We start from the raw sequence: 20,185 nt of genomic DNA on the forward strand, positions 1-20,185 counted from the left end.
CCTTGGCCACCGGTGTTGGGTATCTGGGTGGATTGGGTTCTCTCCTGGCAGCTCCACAGATGCCACACTCCGGCAAGGGTGGCCAGGCGGGCAGGGAGTAGCCGGTGCTCCCTCCTCCTCCTGGGCTCCCCAAGGGCCGTGGCAGCCGCTGTCCGTGGTTCCGGACTCTGGGGCCCCAAGGTGAGGGTTCTGTGGACCCCGGCTCATTCTGGGGGCCACAGGGACATCCTGGTGAATATGCATGAGACGGACCCTCTGGCGAGGCTGAGGCACTTGATCAGTGTAGCTGTGAGCTGCGGGTGCAGGCGGGTTGCTTTCTCCCATCCCCACGCCCGTGAGACTCGAGTGGGGAGAGCAGTGCGTGTCGGCGGATATAGGAGGCGTGGACAGAGGAAGCATCCACGCTGGGGGGTCTGGGAGCTGTTACTTGGGGGCAGGGGGTTAGGCCCCTGATTGTGTGGGCATGGCATGTGCGTACACAGGGTTGTGAACACTGGTATTTTTGAGGGGAGGAGGTGGGGATGTTAAGATGACGCCTGTAAATGTGACTACGTGTGACAGTGTGCATGGTGGGGAGGAGTGTCCGCCAGCATGTGTGTGAAGGGGGGCCCTGTGTTGGTGTGTGTGTATGGCAGTGGGTGGGCCCTAAAAGTAGGCAGGTGGGGTGTTGCACCCCGAGCGGCATGTCACAGGGTGTGTGTACACCGGGGTTCGTATCACGAAGTCATTGTGTCCATAGTGGACAATTACGGGGTTAGCATGTGTTATGAGGGTGCATCAGGCTATGCCGGGGGGGGTGGTATAGCATGGAGGGCCTAGTGGGTGTCAGTACGTTTGGATTTGCAGTGTGTGCCGGTGCGCGATGGGGTACTGTACGAACATCCACGTCCAGGTATGTGTATGTGCGGTGGGTGTTATTTGGGTGGGGGGCGTGTGTGTAGCACCTGCAAGCCGGGCCTTCCTGGGTACCTGTCGCATGCGGCCTCCAGTGCCTGACCCCTGTCACCACCCTCTGCTTGCCCCTGCAGGAGCCACCGCCCCTGACCATGTAGATGCCAGCTCCAGGGAGCAGCATGGGCCCCGCTGAATGGAGACTCCTGGGTCTACAGCCCTGAGCCCCTCCGGCCCCTGGACCCTGCCCCACGCCCGGGGACGCCCCTCAGAGCCCACCGCCGCTGTCGCCAGCCCACCTCGGCTGCCCCCTGGGGTCAGCTGCCAGGAGCCACAGCCGTCCAGTGAGGTTGTGCTGCGGACAGCCACGCGGAGCCATCGCCTGGCCGCCTCCTGTCCAGCACTGACCCTCGGGCCCACCCCGAGCGGGGACTGCGGCAGACATGGGTGACATGACCAACAGTGACTTTTACTCCAAAAACCAAAGAAATGAGTCGAGCCATGGGGGCGAGTTTGGGTGCACGATGGAGGAGCTGCGCTCCCTCATGGAGCTGCGGGGCACCGAGGCCGTGGTCAAGATCAAGGAGACCTACGGGGACACTGACACCATCTGCCGGCGCCTCAAAACCTCACCTGTCGAAGGTAGGTGCACAAGGCTCAAACACGGGGTTTGAATTCAGGGCTCAGTCAGACCCTGGGCTCCCTTATCCAGGCCCCAGGAACCCCCTCGTCTGGGCTTGAGCATGGAACCAATGATTCAATTCCAGCTCCCCAGCCCCTGCTGCTGGGCTGGGTCATGTCCGACTCATCCAAATCCAGACTCTGACTGGGGATCCCTAGGTCTCTGGGGCAGCCGTGGAGCTGCTGGGAAGACAGGGCAGGCAGGAAGATGGGCTGTCACGGGAAAGGTGACAGATGCCCTTGTGTGTCTTGCCCTGGAGATGGGCATGGGGCTTTCTTACAACTGCCAAAATGAGCAGGCCTGCGATCTCCAGACAGGGAAGGTTTCAGCTTTCTGGAGGGGACCAAAGCCATGTCATCTGCCACAAGGCGGAGAGGAAAGGCACCAGCCCAGCTTGGGCACCAGAGCTCAGAGTTTGGGTTCCATCCCCACAGTTAGTTACCTTCCCCTCACCAGGAAGTAGAAAAGTTCCCTAAATAAACCCCAAAAGCACAGGTGTGAGGTACTCTGCCCTGGCACTCCCAGTCCTGCAACTTTGTGCAAAGAAGCTGCACTGAGCCTCAGTTTCTTCCTCTGGAGAATGGGGCCAGTACCTACCTCACAGTGCCTAGTGGAAGGCTGAGCATACAGTAGGTGCTCAATATGTGGCAGCCATTATTATTCTAAAGAGAGTGGATGACAACCCCTCCACCAGGCATAGACCACAGCCTGGGAGGCAGGCAGCATTTGAAGTCTCATCCCCACTGACAGACAAGAAACCTTTGGCTAGAGGTCCCTCCTACTCCATCTCCTAACTCCAGCCCCCATGCCCTGGGCACTGCTGGGCACTAACCCTGAAATGCATTTCCTGCAGAGGCTGCCTGTGGACCTAGCTGCTCAGCCAGGGCCAGACAGTCCATTGCTGTGCCGGCACCCACTGTGCCCTGCGGCGCCAGGGGTCAGCGTCCCTCTTCGTCTGGGGCCCTCTTCTCTTGGGTCAGGAGGAAAAGCTAAGACTGGTCCTTCTTCCCACATTCGCTGCTGTCTCTGATGTTTTGCCCACCTTGCTGAGTCTGGGCAGAAGTTTAGAAACACCTTTTTCTTTTTTGATATTGTTTGGTTTTGTTTTGGCGGGGAGGGTGGAAATAGGGGAAGCGTCGTTTCTTCCCTGCGTGATTCTAGCTCAGGGCTTGAGAACAGCCACGTGTGGCCCTGAGATGGGAGTGGGCTCAGCCTGGGGGGCTGCTGGGCCCCGGCCTCATGTGAACACCAATCTGTGGCAGAATGGCCCATGCTCACCTCCACCACCAGTTTGGCACACCTGACCTGCTAGGAGGCAGGGTTGTCCCAATGGTCTTTGCCTTTTGAATGGGACCAGGAGATTCTCTTGAGTCAGGAATTCTTAAGTGTCTCTGGACCCCAGACTCTGTGGAGAACCTGATGGAAGCTATGGCCTCTCCCTGCAGAAAAATAGTCAACTGTGTGCAACAGTGTGGTCCACGCTACCAGCGTGTTCGCAGAGCCCCTCAAAGCCAGGCCCTGGACCCCAGGTTAAGAAATCCGCCCTCCCCTCCCACCTGACAGGCTCGGGGACCTGGGAAATCGAGTGGCTCACGGCCACGCTCCAGCGCTGGGGACAACAGGTGTGCACCTGAGGGCGGGAATCCTGTCCTGCTCCTCTCTGAACATCCAGCACCCAGCCTGGCGCCTGGCACAGAGGAGGGTGGATAACTGACCCATAAAACCCTGAGATGTGGCCACTGAGTCCCCAGCCCACAGAGAGCAGCTCTCAGACGGCTGAGCAGCCAGAACAGCAGATAATCCAGACCAAGTGCAGCGAGGACCCCAGGGATCGAGGAGAAATGAGATGAGTGGGCAGTGGAGGTTAGGGAAGGCTACCTGGAGGAGGAGGTGTTTGAACTTGGCTATGGGGGGAAGAGAAAGGAAAGCATGTGATGTGGCACAGAGCGACATTTCTTAGATAGAATTCCCCAGACTGCTGATGTGCTGCAAGAAGTTACATGAAAAGAAAAATAAAGGAGTCTTTGTTTTCTCATCTGTAAATTGGAAACGATAATGACAGCTCTGACTGTTGCTCTGTTGCCTGTCAGCTGTGTGCCTTTGAGGCTTTTGTCTGACCACTCTGGGCCTTGGTTTTCTAATATTTCATGAGCATCAAGTGAGATCTCTCATGGGAAAGGTCCCTGAGAAGGAGGAAAGCCCATAGTAGGATAAACCAGAGCCCCTGCTGCATTGATCCCCTGAAGGATTTCCCAGGGTGCAGATGGAGCTGAAAGAGGTTTGGGGAAGGACAGAGGAGCGTAATGCTACTCTTGGACTTGGACTTGGACAACTTGGGTTCAAATCCCAGCTGTGTCATTTAACAGCTGTGTGATTCTGTGCAAGTTACTCAGCCTCTCTGTGCCTTAGTTTCCTCATCCGAAAAATGGGATAATAATAGTGACTACCTCATAGGGTTGTGGTGAGGCTAAAGTGAAGTAGCTTAGTACCCCGCCTACCAGGCACACGAACAGCTCTGTGTGTTAGGATTCAGCCCCAGAGACTAAACGCCTCCATTTCCCCATCAGTAACATGGGTTTTGAACATTGAGTGAGATCAGGCCAAGTTCCCGGCATAGAAGTCCTCAATCAACATCGGCTTTTGTTGTTTCCAGTATGATTATCACTACTCTGGAAGAAGCAGTCACGTTCTCCGGAAACGGTGGAATCTGACTCTTCTGGAACACTGGCCAGTGTCCGAGCTGGTGCTACACGTTTTACTAGGCTGTTCTGCATCCTTATCACCCACATTCCTGGAAGCAGGTGGTGTTACCCGTTTCACAGATGGGAAGCATGAGGGCTCAAGGTCACCACCATGGCTCACATCAGCGCAGACTTCGAACACAGCTGTGTCAGACACCACAGCGAGGTGTGCCCTCAGCCCCCAGCCACGCACATGTAACTAGGAACAGTCCTGCGAAGGTGCCCTCTGTCTGCCAAGGGTCTGAGGAGGGTGGAGCCACCAGGGCACTTTTCGTTTTCCCTCTCATGCTCAGCATTTGTCCTGCCCTGTTTAGCCCTCTTCTGACTCAGAGAAATGCTTGGCCTCCAGCCCCAGCCCCCAACTTCAAAGCCCTGTGGTCTGGAGGGTCCCAGCTCCAACCTGTCCCAGGGTCCCAGGTTGGCCATTCCCGACATCCCCTGCCCTAGTCTGCTGACGTCAGCAGGGAGCAGCCTCTGAGTCACACTCCCGGAAACTGCTCCAGGCCACGCATAACTTAGCCTTCCTGTTCACATCCAGCTAATTTTAGGCAAAAAGATCTCTGCAAGTGATAGAGGGGATCTGAAGCCATAGAAATCAACTCCCACCCGGGGCACCACCTGCTGCCCGCACAGGCCATGAGCTCAGCGCCCATGGTCTGGCAGTGTTGGATATTTCACTGGGCCATTGAGTGCCATTGCTTTCCTCTCCCACTGCTGGTTCTCTTCCATCCTGGTAATGCCCCTCCCTTCGTGCCCTCCACTGCTCCCTTCTTTTCACACCTGTCCAGCCTAGGCCAGTAGAGCCCCTGAGACCCAGGTTTGAATCCTGACTGGCTTACTCCTCAAGGGACACTGGGAGAGTTCAGTGAATCCTCTCTGAGCCTCAGTTGTCTTATCTGTAAAATGGGCATAATAACACTACCTACCTCACAGGATGATGTGAGAAATAAATCAGGTCATCCACATGAAGGGCTTAGCACTGTGTGGCAGTCCCTAGACACTTACAAAATGGTGTTTGTTATCATTGTTATTATTATACCCAAGTATCTCTTTTTAAAAAAAAATCATGCTCTGGCCCCATCCCTGTACAAAAATTAGGCCATTAAATAAGATGGTGCCCAACAAAGGGTCAATGTGCTATCAGAGGAGGCTTCCCAGAGGTGGTGGCTTCGCATTGTCTGGAAAGATGGGTAGTAGGTGTTGGGGTGGCCTGTGAGCCCTGAGGCAGGAGCTGATTGTCATTCTCCACTGTGTCCCAGCACCTGCTGCAGTGCCTGGGACTCAAAAAGCATCAGCAGAATGAAGGAAGGGAGGGAGAAAGAAGAGGTGCGGGTGCTCAGTGCCCCTCTCTGTGTAGTACGGAAGGCTGCAACGTGGGGACAGGACACAGGATACCCTGCGTCACCCAGAGAACACTTAGCTTCGGTTCCCGGGAGCCCGGAGTGGCAGTGCCCTGAGCCACTCACTCGGCATGCATGCCTCTCGTCCTTCCCTCCTGACCCTGCACCACCGGCTGTCAGCAGGGGCAGCTCGAGAGGCCCTGCTGGGCGCTCCCTGAATTGCATATTTCATGGTGGGGGAGAAAGGGGACAAAGAAGACAGGGCAGCCGCAGGGTAAGGTGGGAACCGGATACATCGCAGTGTTGTGAAACGGAACCTCCAGTTAATTTTGTATGAATCCTATGGCCTGCCCAAGTCGGGGAGAGCGAGGGGCTGAGGGAGGACAGGAGAGCAGATCGTGGGAGATGGTACCCCGTGTGGCATGAACACGATGATGAACGAGACACCCCTCAGACCTGGCAGGGCCCACATTGCGCAGAGCCACCATTGCGCAGGCACGGTGCAGGGGGGAGGGGCACGAAGGCAGCGAAGGGGGTCTCCTGTTTGTCACTGTGACGCTCTATTTCCCCGTGTGCTCCGTCTCCCCAGGTATCTCTGGAGCCCTGAGAGGTCAACAGGGAAAGTGAGGCAGACACAGCTGTAGCAGTGTCCCAGGCAGGGTGGAGCCGGAGGGCCACTCAGACACAGGGTCCACGCAGGGAATTCATACCTGGCCAGAGATGAGGGAGGACGCCTCCCCCCACCAGCCCCTCCCCACCCCCGTCTTCATGTGAAGCAGCCCAGGACGATGTCAGGTGCGAGGCCTGGAGGAGCAAAGCTCCTCCAAGTATTTAAGAGGCTGACGTAACCAACCACCTTCTCAAATACATGCAGGGGTGGAGGAGGGCCAGGCGTGAAGCCTGGGGCGGCTTTCCAGCCTTGCCTCTGTCACTAAGTAGGTTCATGACCTCAGGCAAGATATTTAGACTGATAACTTCAGCTTTCTCATCTGTAGAATGGGAATTGTGCTACTTCACTCTCTGCCGTTTGGAGATAGTGCGTTGAAAGTGCTTTGAAGGTTTTCTACCAAACAATCATCATCTTCCAGTATTTACTGAGTATTTCTATCTATTAGGATTCTATTTGATAGAAACCCATCTCAAACTGGCTTATGCAAAAAGGGGATTTTCTGGCTTGTGCAACTGAGAAGTCCAGGGATTGTTCTGGCCTCAGGCATGGCTGGATCCAGGGCCGCCAGTGCTGAGGAGGGCTTTGTCCATCCCTCTCCTGCTCTCTTCCACCTCCACCGTCCTCTGTATTGGCTTCATTCTCGGGCAGGCCTTCACCCCGTGAGGCCCCCAGCAGCCAAAGGCATCTCTTTCTCAGGGTTTCCCCCCTACTGGGTCACCTGGAGCCACTCTTGAACTAATCCCTGTGGCCAGAGGATGGAATAGGCTGATAGGCCAGACCAGGTCATGTGCTCACCCCAGAGGGGTGTGGTCCTACTATGTGCAGGGGAGGTATGGAGGAAGAGCAGGCATGCTGCATGCCCTTGAGGATGGGGAGAAAGGAGAGAATTGAGGAGGCAGGATTCAGGAGCACCAAATCTGGACTGATCGTAATGACACTGTCAATAATTACACCAGGGAAGCAGGCAGAAGCTGGGTCCGTCCGGGTGGACGGGGGTCTACGACTAGTGTCCCACCAGTGAAGGGGCCAACTCTGTGTCATGGTCAAGTCCTGGCTCCATTCTTATCCAGCTGTGGAACATTGGGCCAGTTATCTAACCTCTCTGTGCCTCAGTTTCCTCATCTGTGCCATGAGATTACAACAGTACCTCTTTCACAGGGTCGCTGTGAGGATCAGAGTAACACGTGTCAAGTGCTCAGTGCATGGCACATGGCAGGTGCTGTCTCAGTGTCAGCTGGGGACTCTGGGTGACTTGAAGGGACAGGTTGGGTTTAAATTAGTGGAGAAGAAAGAGGCAGCTTATCAGGGCAGATAATGGGCTTAAGCAACACGTGTGAGTCTATGGGTTTCAAAAAATGAGCGCCGTATTTGATTTGCAATGCTTATATTCCCTCCCCAGCCCCCAGCGCCACTGGGAAAAATAAATCCCTTAGAAGCACAGCTTTCTGCGAAAGTCCAGTGAATCACGTGTAGACGCTTTCCAGAATGCCACCCGCACATCTTTCTGAATCATCAATAAAATAAACCCACGTGTTGATTGATACGTGCTCTCCATCTTCCCAGGCTGGGGCAGCGGCGTCTATGCTGGGCAAACGGTTCTGCAGGCCTGGGGAGAATGCAGGACAGTTAGAGAAAGGGCCTGACCTGCCACTGACAGGGGGCTCCTGGGGGGTTCCAGCAGGACCAGAGGGACTGCACCTTCCTTGACCGATGCTGCTTGGCTTGGCCAGTGCTTCATCATGAGGCACCCAGAGGGGGCGTGGAGGATATGGGGTGGGGGGAGCATTTCAGGTAGGCCTCTCACTAGGCGGACCCACCATCCAAAAAGCCTGCATCCCAAAGCCACCTAGTGGCTGTAATTGACTGTGAGCAAACTTATCAGGGCCAGGTTCTTCCTTATATGGGCCTCACAGCAGCCCTGTGTGCAGGAAACCAAGGCTTAGGGAGGAAGATGGCCCTGATTTTTACTCTGAAGGCACCTTTGCTTTACAGAATGAATATGCCCTAAATGCTAAGGGCCTACTGTGTGCTCAGAAAAGAGAAGGAGTGGGAGGAGCACTGACTTGAGTTCCAGCTCTACCCTCAGGGCCCTTGAGCAAGTCACTCCATCCCTCTGAGCCTCAGTTTCCCCATCTGTAAATGGTATGATAAGAATGCCCACCTTCCAGAACCAATGGATACAGGTGTTCAAGATTGTCCCATTTTTCCCCCGTTTCTGTCGTACTGAGCGGAGATGTAAGCTGACACACATTCACGCATTGAACAAATGTGTGTTGTGCGCCTGCTATGTACAGGCTTGGGCCACCTTGTTCCTCTGGATTCCGTATGCTCCTCAGGCAGTATCTGTGTGACGTGGCTGAACATGGGACAGGTGGGAGGCCGGGACAGGGCAGCCTCCCAGGACATTCCCTCTTGGTCCAGGACAGAGGAACCCCTTCCTGACCCCCTTCTGCTCCAGAGCTCCCTAAAGATTCCCTGGAAAGGGGGGTGCAGAGCTGGGTTGTAAATCCCCCAGCCCTGAAGACTCTTTCCAGTCTAGCTGTGCTAGGGCTGCCAGCTGTGACCCCAGGTCCAGCTGTGACCCCAGTTCCAGCTGTGATACCAGGTACAGCTGTGATACACGGTCCAGCTGTGACCCCAGTTCCAGCTGTGATACCAGGTACAGCTGTGATACACGGTCCAGCTGTGACCCCAGTTCCAGCTGTGATACCAGGTACAGCTGTGATACACGGTTCAGCTGTGACCCCAGCTGTGATACCAGGTACAGCTGTGATACACGGTCCAGCTGTGACCCCAGTTCCAGCTGTGATACCAGGTACAGCTGTGATACACGGTCCAGCTGTGACCCCAGTTCCAGCTGTGATACCAGGTACAGCTGTGATACACGGTTCAGCTGTGACCCCAGCTGTGATACCAGGTACAGCTGTGATACACGGTCCAGCTGTGACCCCAGTTCCAGCTGCGATACCAGGTACAGCTGTGATACACGGTCCAGCTGTGACCCCAGTTCCAGCTGTGATACCAGGTACAGCTGTGATACACGGTCCAGCTGTGACCCCAGTTCCAGCTGTGATACCAGGTACAGCTGTGATACACGGTTCAGCTGTGATACCAGGTACAGCTGTGATACACGGTTCAGCTGTGACCCCAGTTCCAGCTGTGATACCAGGTACAGCTGTGATACACGGTCCAGCTGTGACCCCAGTTCCAGCTGTGATACCAGGTACAGCTGTGATACACGGTTCAGCTGTGATACCAGGTACAGCTGTGATACACGGTTCAGCTGTGACCCCAGTTCCAGCTGTGATACCAGGTACAGCTGTGATACACGGTCCAGCTGTGACCCCAGTTCCAGCTGTGATACCAGGTACAGCTGTGATACACGGTTCAGCTGTGACCCCAGTTCCAGCTGTGATACCAGGTACAGCTGTGATACACGGTTCAGCTGTGACCCCAGTTCCAGCTGTGATACCAGGTACAGCTGTGATACACGGTCCAGCTGTGACCCCAGTTCCAGCTGTGATTCCAGGTACAGCTGTGATACACGGTTCAGCTGTGACCCCAGTTCCAGCTGTGATACCAGGTACAGCTGTGATACACGGTTCAGCTGTGACCCCAGTTCCAGCTGCGATACCAAGTACAGCTGTGATACACGGTCCAGCTGTGACCCCAGAGACTCATTAACACGTACTGAGTGCTCACACAAGGCCAGCTCTTCTGCTGAGGCTTCACGGCATCACCTCATTTAATCCACACAAACCCCTGTGAAACAGAAACTGTTTGTATCCCAGCTTCCCGATGAGGAAATCAGGGCTCAGGGCACCACCGCTAACAAGGGGCCCAGCCAGGACTGGTACCCAGACAGGCTGGCTGCCGAACGTGCCCTGAATCTACTGCCTCCCGTTGACAAGAGTAGCTCTACAGCAAGGGGGAGGGAGCTTCCGGGCAAAGGAGGGAGCAGTCTCTGCCCGACTGGAGACAGAGTCAGGAGAGGCCTCCTCTGAGCCAGGTGTCAAAGGGCGGGGAGCAGTTGAGCACACAGCGATGGGGAAGAGAGCACGTTCTTAATGAGAGGAGCACCTGAGCAAAGGCCCTGGGGTTGGAGCCGGGACATGCATGGGGAGAAGTGAGGGATTCATCGTGCCTGGAGCCTAGGATGTATCTCAAAGGACAGAGGACTCCAGCCCACGGACTATGGATTGATTTTTGTAGGCTGGGTTTTAGCTGGTGTGTTCATGCAGTGTGTGCAGACTGTCAGCCTGGTGATTGTGTTTCTGTTTGTCTATGCTGTGCTGTCCGCGTGAGTGTGAAATGGGCCGTGAGCTCCATGAGGGCGAGGCATGAGTACAGCTCTGCTTCAGGGGCTGAGGAGCCAAAGACCTCGCTGAAGGCAGAGAGACTGCGGTTTGGGTGAGGTGGTTCTGATACTAGGTTCCCTGGGGTTCCCTGGAGGTGCCCCAGGGCACAGGGAGATGCTGAGTGGGGGGCTCTGGCCTTTCTGCTCCACCATGTAACAGAGCAGCTCTTTTTTTTTTTTTTTTCTAATTTGTTTTGCATGGTAAAGCATCTGTTGAGATTTTTTTTTAAACAAAGAATTTTTTAAAAAGAAAAAAAAAATTGAAAACCTCTGGTACTAGAGAAAGCTACTGAACTGTAGTGTCTAAAAGCCTGGGTTGGAGCTCAGGTTCTATAAATTCTCAGTGCCTTGGTTTTTACATCTGTAAAATGGAGTGGGTAATATCCAGCCCCCAGGGTCCATACCGGTCTCTGGATTAAATGAGAAAACACACTCGGAGAGCCTGGCCCACAGTGGGGCCTCGGGAGGTTCATCTTGCAGCCACTCCACCCTAACCACGTTCTGGCCTCGTGCGTGGCCCACCCACCTGTGTTAGAGGACACACGGGGCTGCTAAGCCTCGAGTGGGGACCAATCTGACTCTTCCCCCTGTTGACTGAGACATCTCCAAGCCCCACCGCCAATGAAGAGGGCAGGTCTAGGAGTCTCTGGGGCTCCTCCAGGTCCTCAGGAACCACCGCCCCGCCAAGAGCAGTACAGACATCAAACTGGCCAAAGGGTGACTAACTCAGAGCCAGCCCCCAGATCCCTCTTCCCTTGAAAGACTATAACTTCATATCCTTGGGGTGTAGCTGAGGCCCCACCCCAGCCCTGGCCGGGGCAGTGCCCTCAGCCCCTTGCCCCAAGCCCCCGCCCAGCTTCCCTACCAGGCGGCTTCAGAGTCCTGCCCACACTGGCTTCCAAAGACCCATGGGGGGGTTCCCATGCAATAGGTCTGCCCTGGACACCAGTCTCTGGTTACTTCACCTCCCTGAGTCTCAGTTTCCTCATCTGTCAAGTGGGCTGAGGGGGGAGAGAGGCTGCTCGGTAACCACAGGCTACACCGTGTCTGGCGTTAGGGCGACCTCAGTTGTCCACCCAGCCCAGGTCCCACAAAGCGCAAGAGAGCTGAGGCCGCCTGTCCCTGCAGGCCTGCCTGTCACACGAGAGGCCCCCACAGGGCAGGTGAGTTACTTATACAGGCCCCCCCCTCTCCCCACAGCGATTATCTTACTCCTCCTGGCACAATCCTGGCCCTGCTGTGGTTTCAGACACACAGTTATTTATAGTCAGTGGAAATTAGGGCCTCTGCAGATGGTTCCCTCGTACCCACCTGCCAGTGTCAGCCTCCACCCCAAAGGGAGGCCCCCTAGAAATTTCTATGGCCCCAGCAAATGACCCCAGGCACCGTTTCTGAGCAGAGAAGACTCAGAGGCTCTTTCTACAGGATAACTTTGGAGAAGATGCCAGAGAGTTGAGAAGCAGAAGTGAGCCCTTCCCATGGGAGGATCTGGGAGGGCTGCATGGAGGAGGCTGTATTTGAGCAAGATGCTGAGAGATAGGCAGGGTTTGCAGTGGAGAAGGACACTCCACGTAGAGGGAAAAGTGTAGACAAAGGCACAGAGGCAAAGAAGGTTATGTAAAAGGAAGAGCCGATCATTCTGTTTGGTTATGGCTTGAAGGAGGGAACCACAGCAGTAGTGGTAATAATTAAGAGTAACTGAGCATTGTAGATGCTCCAGACACTGTTCTAAGAGTTTTACGCACATCATCACCTCATTTGATCCTCCTGACAACCCTATGGAGTAGGTGCTAGTAGTATCCCCATTTTTACAAATAAAGAACCTGAGGCGCAGAGAAATTAAATCACTTGCCCGTGGTCACACAGCTAATGAGTGGAATTCCAGAGTCCATACTAGGACTCCAAATGTTAAGGCACAAAGTTTGGGCTTAAATTAAGAGGCAGAAGGGAGGCCTTGAAGGTTCTCGAGCAGAGGAGCAGTGCGGCTAGGACGATTGGTCTGGCAACCGTGAGTATGGGTTGGATGGGGAGATACCCCAGGAAATAAAGCCAGTGAGGAGGGAAGGGCAGGCATCCAAAAGAGAGGGCTGGACCCAGCCGGGGATGGTGATGAAGAGGAGGGCGCACCATACAGCAGGACATAGCCTGTGATAGACGGTCAAGGGCGAGAGTGTCATGCAGACTCGGTTTCCAAGACAGCAGCTGGCCGCTTGTGGTGGAGACGGGCCAGCAAGGAGAGGAGCAAGGCTGGGGTGAAATGAGAGGTCTCTGCTGGGCACTGTGCATCCTCAGGGCCCGGGGGATAGGAAGGCAGGCCCGGAGGCAGAACATCTAGATGACAAAGACACCTACAGAGAAGTCCTGTCTCTGCTAACAAGTCCCAAACCTGCATGGGAGGAGGGCAGAGATCTGGGCCTGTGCTGTTCACTGCCGTATACTAGTGCCTGGAACAGTGCCCGGCAGAGAGTACAGTCAATAAACGTGCAGGAATGAATTCACCTGGGGTGCTCATCAAGCACAGGTCCTTAGGGAACACCAGCTGCTAAGGGAGCAGGCAACCAGCAAAGCAGGAGAAGTCAGAGATGTAGAAGGAGAGTGTCACCTGCAGGTAGGGTGTGATCAGGGTGTCTGACACTGGATAGGCAATCAGTTAGTAAGGGTTGCCAGGAGGGGTCCAAGGAGGATAATGAAGGATTAATAGCCCCAGGGACAGGCTGCTGCATGAGATCTTGGGAAACCTCTGCTGGACAAAATACAGTAAGTCCCCTACATACGAACATTCAAGTTGCAAACTTTCAAAGATGTGAACGTGCCCCTGTATGCCAGCTGTTGTACTGTACTACTGTAATTTTCAAGGTACTGTACTGTAAGATTAAAAACTTTTTATTTTTTGTTTTTTATGTATTATTTGTGTGAAAAGTGTTATAAACCTATTACAGTACAGTACTATATAGCTAAGTGTGTTAGTTGGGTACCTAGGCTAACTTTGTCGGACTTACAAACAAATTGGGCTTACGAATGCACTCTCAGAATGGAACTTGTTCATATGTAGGGGACTTACTGTAGCAGAATAGAACATTCCCTGGGGCTGCCCCAACACTCAGCAGCTCAGTCGGGTCAAGGCAGATGGGACAATAGCCTGAGAGACTCGCAAACCTGTGGGACCACAGGTCTGGAGTGGCTCTCAGGGAACATCTCAGCCAGCAATCCCAGGGTGCACTGAGGCCCAGGAGGGAAGGGACCTGCCCAGGTGTACCGTGGGTGAGGTCCTGACCCAGGGCCGGGGCCCCCGAGTCATCCCTGCACATGGTGAAGGGGGCAGACGTCCCTCTTCCCTGCCCCCATTGCAGCCTCCTCACCTCCCCGCAAAACCTCAGCTCTCATTCATCCCTGCCCTGCTGCTGTATGCATTTCCAGGGGCCGCCATGACGAAGGACCACAAACTGAGTGGCTTAAACAACAGAAACGTATTGTCTCACCATTCTGAAGGCTGGAAGTCTGAGATCGAGGTGTCGGCAGGGTTGGTTCCTTCTGAGGGCTGTGAGGGAAGGGTCTGTCCCAGGCTTCTCTTCTTACCTTGTAGGTGATCGTCCTCTCCCTGTGTCTTCACATCGTCTTCCCTCTGTGTGTGTCTGTCTCTGACTGCAAATTTCCTCTACGTAAGGACACCAGTCATACTGGAGTAGGGCTCACCCTCAAGACCTCATCTTAACTTAGCAACTACTCACCTCTGCAGTGACTCTATATGGTCACATTCTGAGGTTCTGCGGCTTAGGACTTCAGCATATGGACTGGGGCGGGGGGCATAATCCACCCAGAACATTCTCCCTTGAGACAATCACTTCTATGCTTGGAGCCACGGTTTCTCTCCTGTAAAGTGGGGATGTACAGGGGGACAGATGAGGACTGTGGTGAGGGCAGACGAGCTCCCTTCCATGTGAACACGTATGTCTCCGAGAGCCCATCACACAGTGGGCATTAGGAAGCAGCGATACAGCCTAAGCGTTCAGCAGCAGGCGTCCTGGGTCTGATCCCAGCTGTGCCGCTTACTTACCAGCTGTGTTGTGCGAAGCAAATGACTTGACCTCTCAGAACCTGTCTACTCATCTGTGAAACAGTACTTGCTTGTGATCCGTTGTAGGGAACAAATGAGCTGCTGTGAGTAAGAACACACAGTTCAGTGCAGGAAGCCTGCAGGGAACGGAAACTGCCATTATTGTTATTATTGTTATCACTATCATCATCATTATTTACACATTATAGGTTCAAGACGCTGAGGCCCAGAGAGGGAAAGATCTTGCCCAAGCTCAACAGCCGTCTGGCACAAAACCAAATGAGAACTCAGGTCTCCTGACCCGCAGTCCCAGCTTTTTTTAACCACATCCCTGTGTGATATTTTTTTAAAGTAATTCCTGAATGCCTAACGTTAGGAAAGCAATTAAGCCACCTTCAGCTTCTCCATGTGCCTGATGGAACAATGTGGGAAATTGTTGTTACAGAGAACAAGAAGCAGTGTGGATGAGGCTCGTGATATAGTGCAGTGTGAAAAAAGCAGGGTGTAGCATGGTACATGGCAACAACTCCATAGAAACAGATGCAAGGAAAAAAGGCTGAAAAGAAACATCCAGAAAGTGCCGGGGTTGTGGTTACGGGTGAGATTAGGGGTGATGGTTTTTCTCTCAGCTTCTCCTTCTGCACTGCTGGGGATGTTCTAAGGTGGGTCAGCTAAGGCATGCTGGTTGTAAGCAACAGAAGCCATCTGGGCAGCATACTGCAGATCTGAGGGCAGAACAGGTCCCCCTGTGTCAGAGCAGAGGCTGGAAAACCGAGGGAAATTGGGACGTGCAGGAACGGGTGGCAGGACTGACAGAACAAATGCGTCCTTGGGGAATGTGGGCGGGGGTGGGGGGGGTGGAACCTGCTCCAGCTGTCTTGGGTCCTTGTATTGCTCAAAATTCCAGGCAGCACTGTGCTGGCAGACGTTTAACATGCAGCCCTCTGGGTTGGGAGGGTGTCCTCGTGTGTAGTGTGTGCTAATTTCCACGGTGGCTGCCCTGGGAGACAAGCATTTTCAGCCTCCCATCTCATAATAAAGAAACTGAGACTCAGAGAGGGCTCGCGTGGGGTTGCACAGTGAGTGGGTGACAGTTGGGACTTGTCCTTGGGTCTCCTCACTTTCCCGGTCCTGTGCCCCTTGCCCCACCTCTTTCCTTGCTGGGATGTGTTTGGAGGAATCACAGTGTCAGAAAAAGAGCTCCCTAGTCTATTAGAAGCTGGAGCTGTGAGCTGGGAGAGAGCCAAGTCCCAAGAAACCACTGAGTATTCATTGAGAAAAAGTGGTCACCAAACTGTTCCCATCCCAGAGAAGGAGGCATGTGGGGAAATCCTGGGCAAGCCCCACTGAAGGAAAAAAAAAAAAAAAAAAATATATATATATATATATATATCCCTGCAGAGGCAAACTGTAGAGTGCAGAGGGTAGCTTTGTAAATTACCACATTTTGGCTCAACTCCTAAAGGGCCAAAGTGTTTTCCTTCCACTTGATAGAGGCAGCTATAGGATATCTGGTGAGTGGGCAGGCACCATCCTAGACTTTTGTATCTTAAGCTTCCTGAGGACAAGGGCAGTCTCATTTGCCTCTGAAACCTCAGCACCTAGCGGGGATTCTGCATAAATGAAAATATGAGTGATGGTGACATGTGTAAGCATGCTAAGGGCTCCCTCGTCCACCTGCCCCAGCCAGAACCCTCAGCCCAGCTCAGCTTGAGCATCACGGAGATACCAGAAAATCTAACCCTGGCCAAAGCTGCCAGCAATGTCTCCACCACCTCCCGGTACATGCACCAGGCCAGCTTCCCTGCATTCCCACTGTTTCCTTACCTGAAAAGGTATGTCCTTTTCAACCCCACCTAGAGGTCAGGTCCCGGGGGGAGGGTGCCAGCCGGGAGAGGCTGTGATCTAACAGAGATGCATGTCCTGCTGCCCCCTTGCCAGCCTCAAGGACGCATGAGCTGGCATGAAGCTGCCAGCATCCTCTTGAAGTCCTGGGAGACCTAATTACCCAGACAAGGGGAAAGTGTTGAGTGAGTGAACGCTGGGGTTTGGAATAATCCGTTTTCTGACTGCTGCAGTTAATGTGAGGCCAGGCTGCAAAAGTGTCCCTGTGATGTTCTGACAATGGGCTTCCGGGACAGCTGGCTGTTTGATCTGGAACTGCCAGCTTTTCTGTCTCCCCCAAAGGTTTCCTAAATTGTCCTAACAATTACCATCTCGGGGAGCCAGCCGTGTTTCTGGCTTCGGCACAGTAACAAAGAAAGTGCAGCCACGATGTGGGAGGCTGATGGAGACCAGCCTTGGGGCTGCAGTGAGTTCCAGCCCCGAGGTTTCATTCTGAGCACTGGAGGATGGTGGGGACTGGGGAACGTACCTTTTATGTATGGCATCTCTTTTCAATATTGTTACCATTTTAGAGATGAGGAAACTGAGGTACCGTGTGCCAAGGTCATTTGCCAACAGGTTGCAGAGGTGACATCCGAACCCAGGCCCACCTGGCCCAAGTCCCCACTCTTCAGTGTGTTCTAGACGCCCTCAGATCTTAGATGTTTTTTTCCTATCTGCGGGTATTGCAATTTCAGAGCCTCTTGGGACACGTCCTGCCAGCTCTGTCCTGAAGTTTTGTCCCTGAAAAGTGCCAGGGATGATGACTTCATGCTAGCGTGTTTCTCAGTTAATGGATATTTTTACCTTCTGCTGTAAATATCTAAGAAAGAATTGCCTCCAGTCGATGCTGGACCAAGTAGTACGGAGTTGGAAGGTGTCAGCAGAAAAACCTAGAGTGGAACAAAAGGCTAGAAGTTCCCAAGCACCTATTAAGCTCCAGGCATCAGAAAGCTCTTTCATTTGTTCATTCATTCATTCATTCATTCAGTAGATGTTTCTTGAACGCTTACTATGTGCTGGACATAGTTCTAGGCCCTGGGGATAGATACAGCAGCGAATGAACCCAAAAATGTTACTGGCCTTGTGGGGCTTGTGTTTGAGTGTGGGTGGCAAGAAAAAAAGCCAAGTAAATGGAAAAATAATTGAGATCATCCATTGTAATAAGGGCTCTGGAGGAAATAAGCAAGGGCCTGGGGAGTAATGACAGAGAGATGTCTGAGATCCTGGGATCGGGAGGCAGAGAGGACCTGGAGAACGAAAGGAAGGCTGCCGTGTGGAATGAAGTGTGGACAGAGGCTTGGAGTGGGGGCCTGAGGGCAAGCCAGCGAGGGCTGGACAACCACAGGAGCTGCAGGAAGGCTGCGGGGTTTCCTCTCAAGTGGGGCAGCTGCCGGAGAGCTGAGAACAGGAGAGGGACATGATAACATTATCTCGTTCATTCTTGCCAGGCCCTACAGAGCAGGTACCAAATCCGCACTCCAGAAGGTGAGGAGAGACCAAGGCACTGAGTGGATACGGCTCAGCCAGGGAGGAGGTGGTGACAGGGCCACTTTTTAAACCCAGACCTGGATGAGGATCTCTGCATCGCCCAGCCAGCCAGGGGTCAGCATGGCCAGAAACCCAGCTCTGGTCTCCTAGCACAGTGCCCTGTCTCCAAAGGTCTTGCTGCTTTGTTCTGTTCCTTTTGGTTTTGTTGCTGGGCCACGGGCTGAACAGAACTCAATGGAGTGTGATTTGAGGGTTCATCGGAAACATTTTGTTTCCCTGTATAATTACAAGCCGAGGCAGAGATGTGTGTTGCTGGTTGCTAGGCAACCAGGTGTGACCCAGTGAGTGGTGGGGGCGATGATTCTTCCCAGATGGCAGTGGCAGGTCCACCCACCCTCCCCTCTCCGTAACCCCTCAAGATCCAGACCCTCCCAGCCAGGCAGGAGAACCCCAGGGACTCATGATGAGGGGGACAAAATGCAAAGTAAGTGCTAACAGGAGAGGGTGACAACTCCAAACAAACATGAGATGAGTTCAGGCCCACAGGAAAAATAAAGAGAAGGACCTATGTAGGGAAAGCCCTTTATGACCATAATAGTGGCCCACACTTTTACCTTGTGCCAAATACTGTTCTAAGCCCATTAACAAACATTAACTCGTTGTATCTTCACAGCAAGCCTATGAGGCAGTTACTATCAAAATCCCCATTTTAAAGATGGGAAAACTGAAGCACCTGGGGGTTAACCTACCCATCCTGTAAGTGGCAGAGGCAGGCAGTCCGGCCCCAAGCCCAGTACCAAAGCAAATGGGTGGACGGCCTGTCTGAGAGATCAGATTGGTGGTCAGCGAGGAGAAACAGAACACATGAGAGATTTACTCAAAAACTGAAGTTGAATCAGTTCAGCTCGTATTGGGGCCCTACTGTGTGCTGGATAGTTTGCCTTATACAGAAATGAGGTAAAGATCTGGAGCTGGTGGAAAGGGAGTGGTGGCAAATAGACCCAAGCAGGCCATCGGAATATTTACCAGGGTGTGGTGGGTACTATGAGAGAAGAGAAAGATGCTGGGAGAGGGTGGCGTTGAGGCAGACCCCAGAGGAAAGGAGACAGACCCAGGCCTGGAAAAGGAACCAAAGGTAGAAGGAGAGGCATTTCAGGTGGCACTTTATCACCTGGAATTAGAATGAATTTTTTAGGTGTCTGTCCCCACCCCAGACTGCGAGCTCCTCAAAGCAGGAATAACATGGGCATTAAGGGAACTAATAACCTGGGCGGGGTTGTGAATTTCACATACCTTGGACTGGACTTATCTACCACAGGAAAACAGGACTGCATCAGCACCTGCAGGATTTGAAGCTGCAGGGCAAGTATTTGTTTTTGTGTCCTTAGGAGACAATACATATATGACATTTTGGATGCAGCGATCATGGAATGTTTATTTAATAAATATGTGGACAAAGAAGAAAGGGGAATAAAAGAATGAATAATCCCACTACTGGGCATATACCCTGAGAAAACCATAATTCAGAAAGAGTCATGTACCACAATGTTCATTGCAGCTCAGTTTACAATAGCCAGGACATGGAAGCAACCTACGTGTCCATCGACAGATGAATGGATAAAGAAGGTGTGGCACATATATACAATGGAACATTACTCAGCCATAAAAAAAACGAAATTGAGTTATTTGTAGTGAGGTGGATGGACCTAAAGACTGTCATACAGACTGAAGTAAGTCGGAAAGAGAAAAACAAATACTGTATGCTAGCACATACATATGGAAACTAAAAAAAAAAAATGGTTCTGAAGAACGTAGGGGCAGGACAGGAATAAAGACACAGATGTAGAGAATGGACTTGAGGACACGGGGAGGGGGAAGGGTAAGCTGAGACAAAGTGAGAGAGTGGCATGGACATATATACACTACCAAATGTAAAATAGATAGCTAGTGGGAAGCAGCTGCATAGCACAGGGAAATCAGCTCGGTGCTTTGTGACCACCTAGAGGGGTGGGTTAGGGAGGGTGGGAGGGAGACGCAAGAGGGAGGGGATATGGGGATATATGTATACGTATAGC

At 53.1% G+C, this 20,185-nt stretch overlaps 1 protein-coding gene across 10 annotated transcripts in view; it reads left to right on the top strand.

Moving 5' to 3' along the window:
* The window catches only part of ATP2B2 (ATPase plasma membrane Ca2+ transporting 2), a 355,750-nt gene that overhangs the window by 240,374 nt on the left and 95,191 nt on the right, over positions 1 to 20,185 (top strand). For all 10 annotated transcript variants that reach the window (XM_082344349.1, XM_082344354.1, XM_082344357.1 and 7 more), the window contains one exon: positions 1,029 to 1,533. In XM_082344349.1, the coding sequence (XP_082200475.1) occupies positions 1,335 to 1,533 (199 nt within the window). In that variant the 5' untranslated portion in view covers positions 1,029 to 1,334. The remainder of the gene's footprint in view (positions 1 to 1,028; positions 1,534 to 20,185) is intronic.

This window comes from Balaenoptera borealis, assembly GCF_965194805.1.
Source record: "Balaenoptera borealis genome assembly, chromosome: 12".
Classification (NCBI taxonomy): domain Eukaryota; kingdom Metazoa; phylum Chordata; class Mammalia; order Artiodactyla; family Balaenopteridae; genus Balaenoptera; species Balaenoptera borealis.